The 12,680-nt window shown below is 41.7% G+C and overlaps 1 protein-coding gene across 1 annotated transcript in view; it reads right to left on the reverse strand.

Annotated features, from left to right (window-relative positions):
• PTPN21 (protein tyrosine phosphatase non-receptor type 21) overlaps positions 1-12,680 on the reverse strand; it is an 83,871-nt gene that overhangs the window by 40,378 nt on the left and 30,813 nt on the right. Inside the window, exons 3-4 of the mRNA XM_047795184.1 lie at positions 7,881-8,050; positions 1,167-1,264 (exon numbers count right to left, since the gene is read on the reverse strand). Of these exons, the coding sequence (XP_047651140.1) occupies positions 1,167-1,264; positions 7,881-8,050 (268 nt within the window). The remainder of the gene's footprint in view (positions 1-1,166; positions 1,265-7,880; positions 8,051-12,680) is intronic.

Here is a 12,680-nt window from a genome sequence, read left to right on the forward strand (position 1 = left end):
AAGTAGTGATTACCTCTAGAGAATGGAATTATATCATCTGAGTATGTTACAGTAAGATGTATTTCCTTAGAAAACTTAACTGTGGAGTTCCCGTCATGGCGCAGTGGTTAACGAATCCGACTAGGAACCATGAGGTTGTGGGCTCGATCCCTGGCCTTGCTCAGTGGGTTAAGGATCCAGAGTTGCTGTGAGCTGGGGTATAGGTTGCAGATGCAGCTCAGATCCCGCGTTGCTGTGGCTCTGGCGTAGGCCGGTGGCTACAGCTCCAACTGGACCCCTGGCCTGGGAACCTCCATGTGCCGTGGGAGTGCCCCTAGAAAACGCAAAAAGACAAAAAAAAAGAAAAACTAAACAGTTAAAAAATTCAGCAAAAAGCGTATGAAAAACTAAGTCTTAAAGCCAAAGATGGCACTTAAGAAGATTCAAAGTACCTTGCATTCAAAGTACACACTCCTTTGAATGCGGCGCTATGTGTATCAGGCATTTGCTTGTCTAGAGATATGTCTCCATGCCTGCTAATATCTGAATGCATTTTGTAATGATTCTGATTAAAATTCAACTCCCAAGATTAAATGCCAGTTATTACTGTAAATAATGCCCCATCAGTAATCATTCCTAAGTATATGACATACACATAGATTAGATACATGAAAAATAACAAACAATTCAAAAATCCTTGCGAAATGCAAAACTATTGTGGTTAACAATGCTCTACAATCTAGGACAACTGTTTAAGACACCAAATAAATAATGTATGCTTAAAGTATTAAGAGAACGTAACCTCATCAACTCACTGGCTGATCTTTCTTTTGAAAACATAAGCTAGCAGCAGATCAAGTCCTTGAACTAGAGGAATGTACAGCATGTTAAATGCTGTGTGTGCGTGTGTGTGTGTGTATTTTCTCTCTATTTTTGATCTGTTTGCTCTGCTGACATCTGATGACATGCCAAAGCTTCCAGAAGTCTCATATTTCATTGAGGTAATCCAAACTCATTTACTCCCCACAAGGAAGCCCTTTAGATAACAGAATGATATTTTACTAATATAGAAAACTGCTCTATAGTAGTTACTTTCTATAAAGTCAGTTACTTTATAAACCCCTTACTATTTTTAACATACATTTTAATCTGATAGATCTATTACATTATTAATTGCCATTATTTACCTTGAACAGCTAAACCTGCTAGCTGAATTGCTTGTTCTAATGTACAGGGAATGTTTCCTTCCAAGATATCTTTCTTCAGCTGAAGATAATACTGATACCTATTAAAAAAAAAAAAAGAGGACAATTTTCAAAAGTCAGTATCAGTATTACCTCCAAATTAAGACACAGTGCACTTTAACATAATTTGGTGGAGGAGCATAAACTAACCAAAACCTTAAGATCAGATGGTTTCGGAGTTCCCGTCGTGGCGCAGTGGTTAACGAACCCAACTAGTAACCATGAGGTTGCGGGTTCGATCCCTGGCCCTGCTCAGTGGGTTAACAATCCGGCGTTGCCGTGAGCTGTGGTGTGGGTCGCAGACGCGGCTCGGATCCCGAGTTGCTGTGGCTCCGGCGTAGGCCGGTGGCTACAGCTCCGATTAGAAAGAACCCTAGCCTGGGAACCTCCACATGCCGAGGGAACGGCCCCAAAAATGGCAAAAAAAAAAGATCAGATGGTTTCAAAGAATGACAGGAATGTCTTTGACCTTATCTATACTCACACACACACACACCCCCAAACATACTATAATCAATTTACAGTCGCTGTAGTTATTTCAAAGTTACAAGCTATAATCATTTAGAAGACAGCTAGTCATCTGTCTTATGTCCTATAAAACAGTCTCTAAGTTTCACCATTTTAGTTGGAGAAACAGAGAATCAATGGCCAATCTTTAAAAACTCTAATTAGTAACTTGCTGATGTAAGACTTTACTAACTCTGGAAAGTAAAGCCAGAAGAAAATGGTCCCTGATATTTTAGACCAGGCGTATATTAAGATATTGTTTGATGAAATACCAAAAAGAATAGCTGCTAAGATGCTTTCTCAATATTCTTGTAATGTGAGCTTATTTCTGTTTAGGCTTTCAATATATAGGGCACTAGTTACCAGCACAAGCTGTAGTCAAGCAGACCCAAGTTAAATTTCAGATCTTCAACTTAGCATTTTGCCTGAACTTGGGCAAGGCATAATCTGTGGGTTTAAATTATCGCTAGTGGAGTTCCCGTCGTGGCACAGCAGTTAACAAACCTGACTAGTATTCATGAGGATGCAGGTTCAATTCCTGGCCTGCTCAGTGGGTTAAAGGATCCAGTGTTGCCTGCAGTGTAGGTCACAGACGTGGCTTAGATCCCGTGTTGCTGCAGCTGTGGTGTAGGCCAGCAGCTGCAGCTTCAACTCATCCCCTAGCCTGGGAACTTCTATACGTACCAGGTGAGGCCCTAAAGAGTCAATCAATCAATCAATAAACAAATTATCATTAGTAATATGAGGATACTACCATCCCTTCACAAGGCTGAACATATCAAGGAATATATGTAAAGCTCTTAGTATAATACTACAAAATAATTTAATGAACATTTGTTATTACTATTAGCAGCCATCTACTTTCAGCCAGTCAGGGAATTCCCTCATGATACAGCAGGTTAAGGACCCACTGTTGTTACTGTAGCAGATTGGGTCACTGCTATGGCACTGGTTCAATCCCTGGCCAAAGAATTTCCACATGCTGTGGGCATGGCCAAAACAAAAAGTACTTCCAGCCAGTGAGCAGTATTTCATCAGTATCACTTGTCCATCTTAAAGCTCTACGGTGAAGATTTATTCTGCCTTTCATTTATTCACTTAGGTAATTTACTAGGGTCTGCTATACATCAAGCATTGTTCTAGATGCTGGGGATCCATTGTTGAAAGAAGGTCCACCAACTTTCTGCCAGTATGGTCTACAGAACTATCTTGAATCCAGAATTTCTTCCAGGAGTTCCTATGGCTCAGTGGTTAACAAACCCAACTAGTATCCATGAGGACATGGGTTCGATCCCTGGCCTCACTCAAAAGGTTAAGAATCCGGCATGGCCATGTATGGTGTAGGTCGAAGATGCAGCTCAGATCTGGCATTGCTATGGCTGTGGGGTGGGCCGGTGGCTACAACTCTGATTTGACCCCTAGCCTGGGAACCTCCATATGCCTCGGGTGCGGCCCTAAAAAAAAGAAAAAAAAAAAGACAGAAGCTCTTCCAGGTTTGATGTCTGTCCAGGTACAGGTCACATCTGAATTCCGCCAAGAGCCCACCCCTTTAATCACTTCATAGATGTCTTTACATCATCTTCATTTACTCTAGCTACCTTTGAGGTTTCCATTCTTTGTTATCGAAGAACCTGACCAAAACACCATCCATTGCAAGAAGAAGAATTTAGATCCAGCTTTATCCCCTTCCACCTGCGGAACCCACAGATCCCCCTCAGCCCGCAACAGAAGGCTGGGAGCTCTGGGATCCTGTCAAAGAGGAAATCTTGAAACTTTCTACCAGGCAGTTTCTTTCAATCACCTACTGGAAGGTTGTGCATAAAGAAATATATCTACTGAACATGCTCTCCACATAGTCCACTCTAAATATTCTTGGTTCTTTCCATACTTTTCTCACTGGAAAGCGGCACACCTGAACCACATTAACTTAGCCTTCAACAGAATTTTTTTCTTTGCCTTATAGTATACTTTTGCTGTGATGAGAGTCGTTTCCTCCACATTTACTCATTGCTTGTTCAATACCTTTTACATAAAATCCCCCCTGATAATGTCCTTCTAAATGATACACCAGGAAAATCTGTCAGGTGTGCAAACTGGTACGCTTCTCTTCCTCAGAAAATGAATGCTGGAGTTCCCATCGTGGCGCAGCGGAAACAAATCCGACTAGGAACCATGAGGTTGCGGGTTCGATCCCTGGTCCCGCTCAGTGGGTTGAGGATCTGGCGTTGCCATGAGCTGTGGGGTAGGTCGCAGAGGTGGCTCGGATCTGGCATGGCTGTGGCTGTGGTGTAGGCAGCAGCTGCAACTCTGCTTAGATCCCTAGCCTGGGAACCTCCAGATGCCGTGGGTGCAGCCCTAAAAAGACAAAAGACAAAAGACAAAAAAAAAAAAGGAAAGAAAATGAATGCTGGAATTCAAAATATTCCTTCTTTCCCCCTGACTGCCATGAAGCTCAGAGCTAAAATCCAGGCATAACCTGAATGAACATCCCTCATTACCCTCTTGGCCATTGTCTCCAACGTAAGAGCCCCCTTTTACTGATGAGGGGTTGGAGCTCAAATTACGTCACATGCTCAAACCCACAGAGTTGGCGTCTGCATTCAGCCAGGCCCAAATGACTCCAAAGCTCATGTTCTTAACGGCCACAAATCAGTTATGGATTTTTCTAGTATTTTTATCATAATTTTTTTTTTAAGTATTTTTATACTTTTGTCCACAGACTACAATGGTAGAGAGCAAGGATTCAGGAGCCAGCCTGAACTGAAATCCCAGTGCCACTGCCTAAGAGCGGTGTGCCCTTGGGCAAAAGAGTTGCCCTTTCTGACTACTTTTCTTCATCCACGAAACTGAAATAACAACAATACCTATATTATAGGATTGGTTGTGAGAATTAAGCGAATTAACAAGTGTAAAGTGCTTGGCCATAGTGGCAAACATACAGTAAGGAACAGAAGTGCTTCCTTTTATTATTATCTTTCATTGCATTGTCCCTAAAATTCTATTAGGGCTGTACCACGGCATATGGACATTCCCAGGCTAGGGGTTGAATCAGAGCTGCAGCTACCAGCCTATGCCACAGCCATAGCAACGAGGGATCCAAGCCGCATCTGAGACCTACACCACAGTTTATGGCAACACCAGATCCTTAACCCACTGAGCAAGGCCAGGGATCGAACCCGTGTCCTCATGGATACTAGTCGGGTTCGTCACCACTGAGCCACAACAGGAACTCCAAAAGTCAGCTCCTTTACCTTCCCTGTTCATGTTCCCCACATCCCGCCCCTAGAAGTCCAGGGCCTTAACTAAAGCATTTATTACCACAATACACTATAACTGTTTGACTTACGTGAACTGTCAGTTCCATCAGGCTGTGAGGAACTCCTCCAGAGTAAGGGTAAAGCATCTCCATTTGTACATTCACCTCCCACAGTAACCAATATAAATCTTACACACTGTATTATATCTTTCTTTTTTTTTTTTTTTGGTCTTTTGTTATTTCCTAGGGCCGCTCCCACGGCATATGGAGGTTCCCAGGCTAGGGGTTGAATCGGAGCTGTAGCCTCTGGCCTACGCCAGAGCCACAGCAACGCAGAATCCGAGCTACGTCTGTGACCTACACCACAGCTCACGGCAATGCCAGATCGTCAACCCACTGAGCAAGGGCAGGGATCGAACCCGCAACCTCATGGTTCCTAGTTGGATTTGTTAACCACTGCGCCACAACGGGAACTCCCTGTATTATATCTTTAATAAAGGTTCAAATAAGGGAGTTCCCTTCATGGCTCAGTGGTTAACAAATCCGTCTAGGAACCATGAGGTTGCAGGTTCAATCCCTGGCCTTGCTCAGTGGGTTAAGGATCCAGCATTGCCATGAGCTGTGGTATAGGTCACAGGCGCGGCCCAGATCCTGAATTGCTATGGCTCTGGCACAGGCCTGTGGCTACAGCTCAAATGAGACCCCTAGCCTGGGAACCTCCATATGCCGTGGGTGCGGCCCCAGAAAAGACAAAAAAAAAAGGTTTAAATAAATGAGTCAAGGTGGTCAGTTGCTGTTTTCTCCTCCTACCTATTTCTCTCTCCAGTATTTATATCTCAGATCTGTGTTACAGTCAGTGCATGCTTATCCCTACAACTGATCCTAGCTTCTTTGGTTTTCCATCTTCTTCCAATAATTAACTGTAAACTCGATACATAAAAAGAACATTCCACAAACACAGGGCAGTAGCAGGTTCTTTCAGTTTTGTTTTTTGGGGGTTTTTTTTGTTTTTTTTTTTTTTTTTTGCTTTTTAGGGCTGCGTCCATAGCATATGAAGATTCCCAGGCTAGGGTTCGAATTGAAGCTTTAGCTGCCGGCCTACACCACGACCACAGCAACGCAGGATCCAAGCCTCATCTGAGACCTAGACCACAGCTTACGGCAAGGCCAGGGATTGAACCCACATCCTCATAGATACTAGTCAGGTTTGTTAACTGTTGAGCGACAACGGGAACTCTGAGTACCAAGTTCTTAATATCTGCAGGGCATTATGTTAAGGCTTTTTTTCCTGCTTTTTAGGGCCACAACTGCAGCATATGAAAGTTCCCAGACTAGGGGTCAAACTGGAGTTGCAGCTGCTGGCCTACGCCACAGTCACAGCAATGCAGGATCTGAGCTGCGTCTGCAACCTACACCACAGCTCACAGTAACACCGGATTTTTAACCCACTGAGCGAGGCCAGAGATGGAACACACATCCTCATGGATACTAGTTGGGTTCATAACCCAATGAGCCACAATGGGAACTCATGTGTTAAATATTTTTCGAAAGGCAAAGTTTAAAGAAAACATGGGTTTAAAAATCTAAGAAAAAGACAGGTACACAAATAACTATAGTGAAAGGCTGTGACAACTGCCATCTTAACGTAAGTACAAGCAAATTCTAGAACAGCCTGGAGAGAGCAAAACTCATTCCAGCCTGCAGGGGTCACAGAAGCTTTATAGAGGAGGTGCCTTTTGAACTAAAATTCAGATGAACAGGATTCCAGCACATAGATATGAAAGCAAGGTACAGGACACCAAAGTGAGAAGGCAGATAGCATGTTCAGGACACTGGAAGTAGTCCAGCTCGGCTCAAAAGTGACGTTAAACGGGTCTAAATAAAGATAAGGGTAGTAGTGGATTTTGGAAAATACGAAAGGCAAGAATCCAAAATTTTATTCCTTGGCCTTTTTTTTTATCTTTAAGGAAAAAAAAAAAAAGAGTAGTTCCCATTGTGGTTCAGCAATAACAAACCTGACTAGTAACCATGAGGAGGCAGGTTCAGCCTCCAGCCTCACTCAGTGGGTTAAGGATCTGGTGTTGCCGTGAGCTGTGGTGTAGGTCACAGATGCGGCTCAGATCTGGGATTGCTGTGGCTGTGGTGTCGGCCAGCAGCTGTGGCTCTGATTCAACCCCTAGCCAGGGAACTTCCATAGACAGGGAGTATGGCCCTAAAACATAATTAAAAAAAAAAAAAGGTCTAAAAATATAAGGTTGGTGGTGGATTTTGAAGAATATAAAAGGCAGGCTCAAGAATCCAAATTTTATTCCTTGGTTTTTTGCTTCATCTTTATGAAAAAAAAAAAAAAAAATTAGATCCTCTAGCCCACTCCTTGGTACCTTCTACCTTTTCTGCCTTTGTCCCTTTTAAGTGCACTTACTGCCCAAAGTTTTCTGATCTCAAACTCTCTACCTGTCCTTCTCCCCCCATCTGCGTATAGAATTCGGCTGCTGGTGTCACAACTAGAAGGACCCTTCTACACGCTTCCTTCAGTAGATACAGACTTTGTGACTAATTTTTTAAAAATCTCCTTTCTCATGTCACTGTTACAAAGATAAGAAACAAATCAACAAAAAACATTAAAAAGTGATAGCACTACAAGAAGAGTTCGCCACCAGGGTAAAAACATCCTATTTCCCCTTAATCATTCCTTTGGGCCTTTCGAACCCATAATCCATGCAACATGCAATAAAGCACTCTGACACATCCCATACCAGAACCTCCCCGTGACACTGCAGCTAAAAATGCGGGGCCAGAGGGCAAGGTTTAATTTGAACTCCTGACTTCAACCTTAGTTTCACTTTTTTAATCTCACTACACATCCTAAAAACAGGCAGCACGATATTCCTTACCTGGTAATCTCCTGCTGCAGCTGTGAAACTGAAGGCACATAAAACACGACTCCAAAATAGACAGTAGGTTCCAATGCATATTTATCCAGCTGCTTCTTGAGAGGTTTTTCCAAATCCACCCACCGGCGCTGGTTTTGCTTGTTGTAGTACCAGAGGCTGAAGTAAGTGATCTGGAAAGAGGGGGAGTCACTGAAGGAGACAGAAACGTACAAGAGGATTTCTGTACATTAATTGCTCTAATCTAGGACCTGGGACCAAGGGACCACAGGCTTATATCGCTTCTCTTCTCAGAAAAGGGCCACAGCAAAACCTGACAGGGGAAAAAGAGCGGCAAGACCTATCTCTATGTAGATACTCATCCAGGAAACAGAGGTGAAAAGTCAATTATGCTTGCAGACTATTTCTTGAACTCTGCACAGCAAATGTCCAGACATCAGAATGCAGCAGGTGCTACACCATTTCACGTAAGTTCAACCACAACAAAAATACTGAAAAAAAATAAGTTTTTAAATTATCAAAATACTAAATTTATCATAATTAATAGTTTATAAAAAGCATAACTAGGCTTCTACCTAGTTGAAATCTGACAAGATAGTAGGTGTTTTTTTGCTGTTGTTATTTTTTACTTTTTTAGGGCTGCGCATGCAGCATATGGAAGTTACCAGACCAGGGTCAAATTGGGAGTTACAGCTGGAGGCCTACGCCACAGCCACAGCAATGCCAGATCAGAGCCGTGTCTGCGACCTACACCACAGCTCACAGCAACGCCGGATCCTTAAGCTGCTGAGCAAGACCAGGGACTGAACCCGCATCCTCATGGATACTAATCAGGTTGGTTATCCACTGAGCCACCATGGGAACTCCCCTGACTAGACAGTGTTAATCCAACTTTTCACAACGCTCAAATGTGGTTTCTATAAATGATTTCTATACAAATTATTTCATGTAAATACTGTAAATTCTAGTAATAAAGATACAACTGCAACTCTCTTCATCCTCCAAAGTGCATTAGGTGCAAATTTAAAGCAACTGTAATAATGGGAGTTCCCGTCGTGGCTCAGCAGAAACGAATCTGACTAGTAAGTATCCATGAAGACACAGGTTCAATCCCTGGCCTCGCTCAGCGGGTTAAGGATCCGGCGTTGCTGTGAAACTGAAGGCACATAAGGTCACAGATGGGGCTCGGATCCCATGTTACTGTGGCTGTGGTGTAGGCTGATGGCTACAGCTCTGATTCAACCCGTAGCCTAGCAACTTTCATGTGCCCTAAAAAAAAAGACCAAAAAAATTTTTTTTAAATAAATTAATAAAGCAACTATAATGCTAATGTAGGTAAATACATCCACCCACCCACCCCACCCCCAAACACACACAAGAAAAGCTATACCTAAAGCAGTAAAATAACTTAAGTGTCTTACTAAGAAGTTTAAGAAAAACACCCAAATATTAGCATTCAGATTCCAGCTGCTGTGTAATGAAACTGTTCAGGTAAATCAGTCCTCACCTTTGACACGGTCAACCTGAAAGAGTGCTCATGCACTCAGGGGTAGAAACGAGAGCCCCAGGCCACGGCTAATATTTACCTCAAGATTAATTTACAGATCAAGGCAACTAGAAAAATCACTGCTTTGTTTGAGGCTCTACAGGAATACTGTACCTTCCTACAAGGTGACTGTTCTGTATCTGCACGCTCCAGAACAGCAGCCACTAGCCACATGTGGCTGCTGGGCACTTGAAATGCGGCCAGTGCAGCTGAGGAACTAAATTTATAATGTTACTAAATTTACAATTTTACTTGACTTGAATAGCTGTAAACATCTAAGGGCCACTGTATTGAATAATACAGCTTCAGAGCAACAATAAAATGAGAAACAATGATACTGAGGCTTTATAATCCTCAGTCAAAAAGTGAGTTTTTTTGTTTGTTGGTTTGGGTTTTTTGGCTTTGGGTTTTGTTTCGTTTTGTTTTCTTTGGCCTCGCCCACAGCATGCAGAAAACTCCAAGGATTGAACCTGAGCTACAGCAGTGATATGAGCCACAGCAGCGACAACACTGGATCCTTAACTACTAGGCCACCAGGGAACTCCAAAAAATGAGTTTTTAATTTACAGAGAGAAAGAGTAATTATATAAACATGTCCTCAATATTAATTTCATCTTACAATTTTTTCTTTATTTTATTTTATTCTACTTATTTATTTAAGGTCTTTTTATCTTTTTTTATTTTTTTAGGGTTGCACCTGTGGCATATAGAGGTTTCCAGGCTAGGGGTCAAATCGGAGCTACAGCTGCCAGCCTATACCACAACCACAGCAACACTGGATCCTTAACCCACTGAGCGAGGCCAGGGATTGAACCCATGTCCCAATGGATGCTAGTCGGGATTGCTAACCGCTGAGCCACATCGGGAACTCCCATCTTAGAATTTTTTACAAGGGAAGAAGAACCATATCTTTAAAACGAGTCTACTAATCAAATAAACTCAACAATAGCGAACAATGTATCCACGTTCCCTTTATATCCAAACAACTAGAATAGTGCAGGAATTCAGTGAATTTTGAATGAAAGAATGAATATTCCTTCACTTCTACGTTGCCACCCAAGTCATCACATACGAATGGAATATTCTAAACATGTATTATGTACCACATTCTCTTCCAAGATTAAATCAATATCATGTATTAAATCACCAGCAATACCTTATCAGATAGATATTCGTTGTGTGTGTTAAAAACTCTAAAACCAGTGTTTCTCCAAGTGCTGTCTTTGGACCACCTCTAGCAGAAGTACCTGGACAGCAGTGAGCTCTACAGAGCTATTAAATTCTCAAGCAATTCTTCTAACTGTTAAAGTCTAAAAACCACTACACTACACCACACGGCCCCCCTCCAATGTTATGCAGAAAATAACTCCTAGGAGTAATCTATCCTTGACAAGCCACATGGAAATCAAATTTTTGAAAATCCAAACACACCTGAACACAACAGAAAGTCTCAGTCCTACTGCTAATTATTTTCTATAACTCTGATCATGTTTATAAAATAAATTACATGTCATCTGTAAGGAAAGAATAGTAGCACCTTTTTAGAAAACAGGTACTATTCCTACTCCTATTCTTTCTTTTGAATGGCAACTCATAGAAGAAAGGAGACATTGATTAAAGTCCAAAGTCCTGGGATTAATTTCCAACACTTGCTAGCTAGGAAGTGGAAAAGTCAATCAGTCCGATTCAGTTTTCTCAAGTGTAAAGTAAGGTAATACTTCCTTCACAGCTCCCGCATGAGATTCAAATGCAAAGCATATATGAATGCATTTGGCCACTGGAAAAGCTGGTTTTGTTTTGTTTTGTTTTTTGCCTTTTTACCATTTCTTGAGCCGCTCCCGAGGCATATGGAGGTTCCCAGGCTAGGGGTCGAATCGGAGCTGTAGCCACCGGCCTACGCCAGAGCCACAGCAATGCCAAATCCAAACTGCGTCCGCAACCTACACCACAGCTCACAGCAACGCCGGATCCTTAACCCACTGAGCAAGGGCAGGGACCGAACCCGCAACCTCATGGTTCCTAGTCAGATTCGTTAACCACTGAGCCACGACGGGAACTCCGGAAACCATTATTTTTTTAAAGATTATTTAGTTTCACCCACTCTCCTAAATACTAAAAAAATAAAAAAAAACAAAGACTCTGAAAAAAAAAAAACTTTTCTAATTACATTTATTTGGATTGATTACAACACATTTCTGTTAACTGTACTTATGTGCTATGTTCTACCTGAGCAGTGGACTGTGTGTACTATGTTTGATCTATAACACGTACCACTTCTATGCATTAAATTCTACAAATATTTACTTTTTGCCATAAATATAGAATATTGCGCTTCCCCCCTCCCCAAGATTGGGCATTCTTTAGGAATCTAAAGCTGTTTTGGTTATAATGGTATACCACTTTTAACCAAAATCAAAAGGTCTTAAAAATACTCTCTTTTTTTTGTCTTTTCTAGGACCACACTGGCGGCATATGGAGGTTCCCAGGCTAGGGGTCTAATTGGCGCTGCTGCTGCTGGCCTGGGCCAGAGCCACAGCAATGTCAGATCAGAACCTCATCTTCAATCTACACCACAGCTCACAGCAATGCCAGATCCTCAACCCACTAAGCGAGGCCAGGGATCAAACCCACAGCCTCATGGTTCCAACCCACAGCCTCATGGTTCCTAGTCAGATTCTTTTCCGCTGTGCCACAACGGGAACTCCAAGAAACAAACTCTTAAAATATGCTGTTTATTTATTTTAGCGATGCACTTATTAAGCCACATATGGATAAAAAAATCAAAAACAAATACATTTGTGAAACTGTATCATAATTAATTTTTACAAATTATACGCCTCAAAGGAGTAGCAAGAACTTTAATTGTGCAAACAGCTGAATACAGATTTAACAAGTCATTTGCTGATTAACTATTTTAGATGTAGGAGAGTTTAAAATTTTAGACATTTAAACATTAACTCATTTTATATTGTAGTAAAGTATCTGGCATTTGCCCTTGTATTCAAGCCCTATCCTAAGGAGCAGTTAAGGCTAGCCAAAACAAAGTCTATATCTTGTAAAATACTTCCAAGGAGATATTATATTTCTAAAATTGCTGCTAAAAATGTTTATATACATATAGATAATTATAATATTCTAATTCTTAGATTCAATGCTTTCTTAGAATTTCCACACATACAAAAAAACAAAAAAAAACAAAAAACAAACATTGCTGTGGCTCTGGAGTAGGCTGGAAGCTATAGCTCCAATTAGACCCT

This window comes from Phacochoerus africanus, chromosome 9 (genome assembly GCF_016906955.1).
Source record: "Phacochoerus africanus isolate WHEZ1 chromosome 9, ROS_Pafr_v1, whole genome shotgun sequence".
Lineage (NCBI taxonomy): Eukaryota > Metazoa > Chordata > Mammalia > Artiodactyla > Suidae > Phacochoerus > Phacochoerus africanus.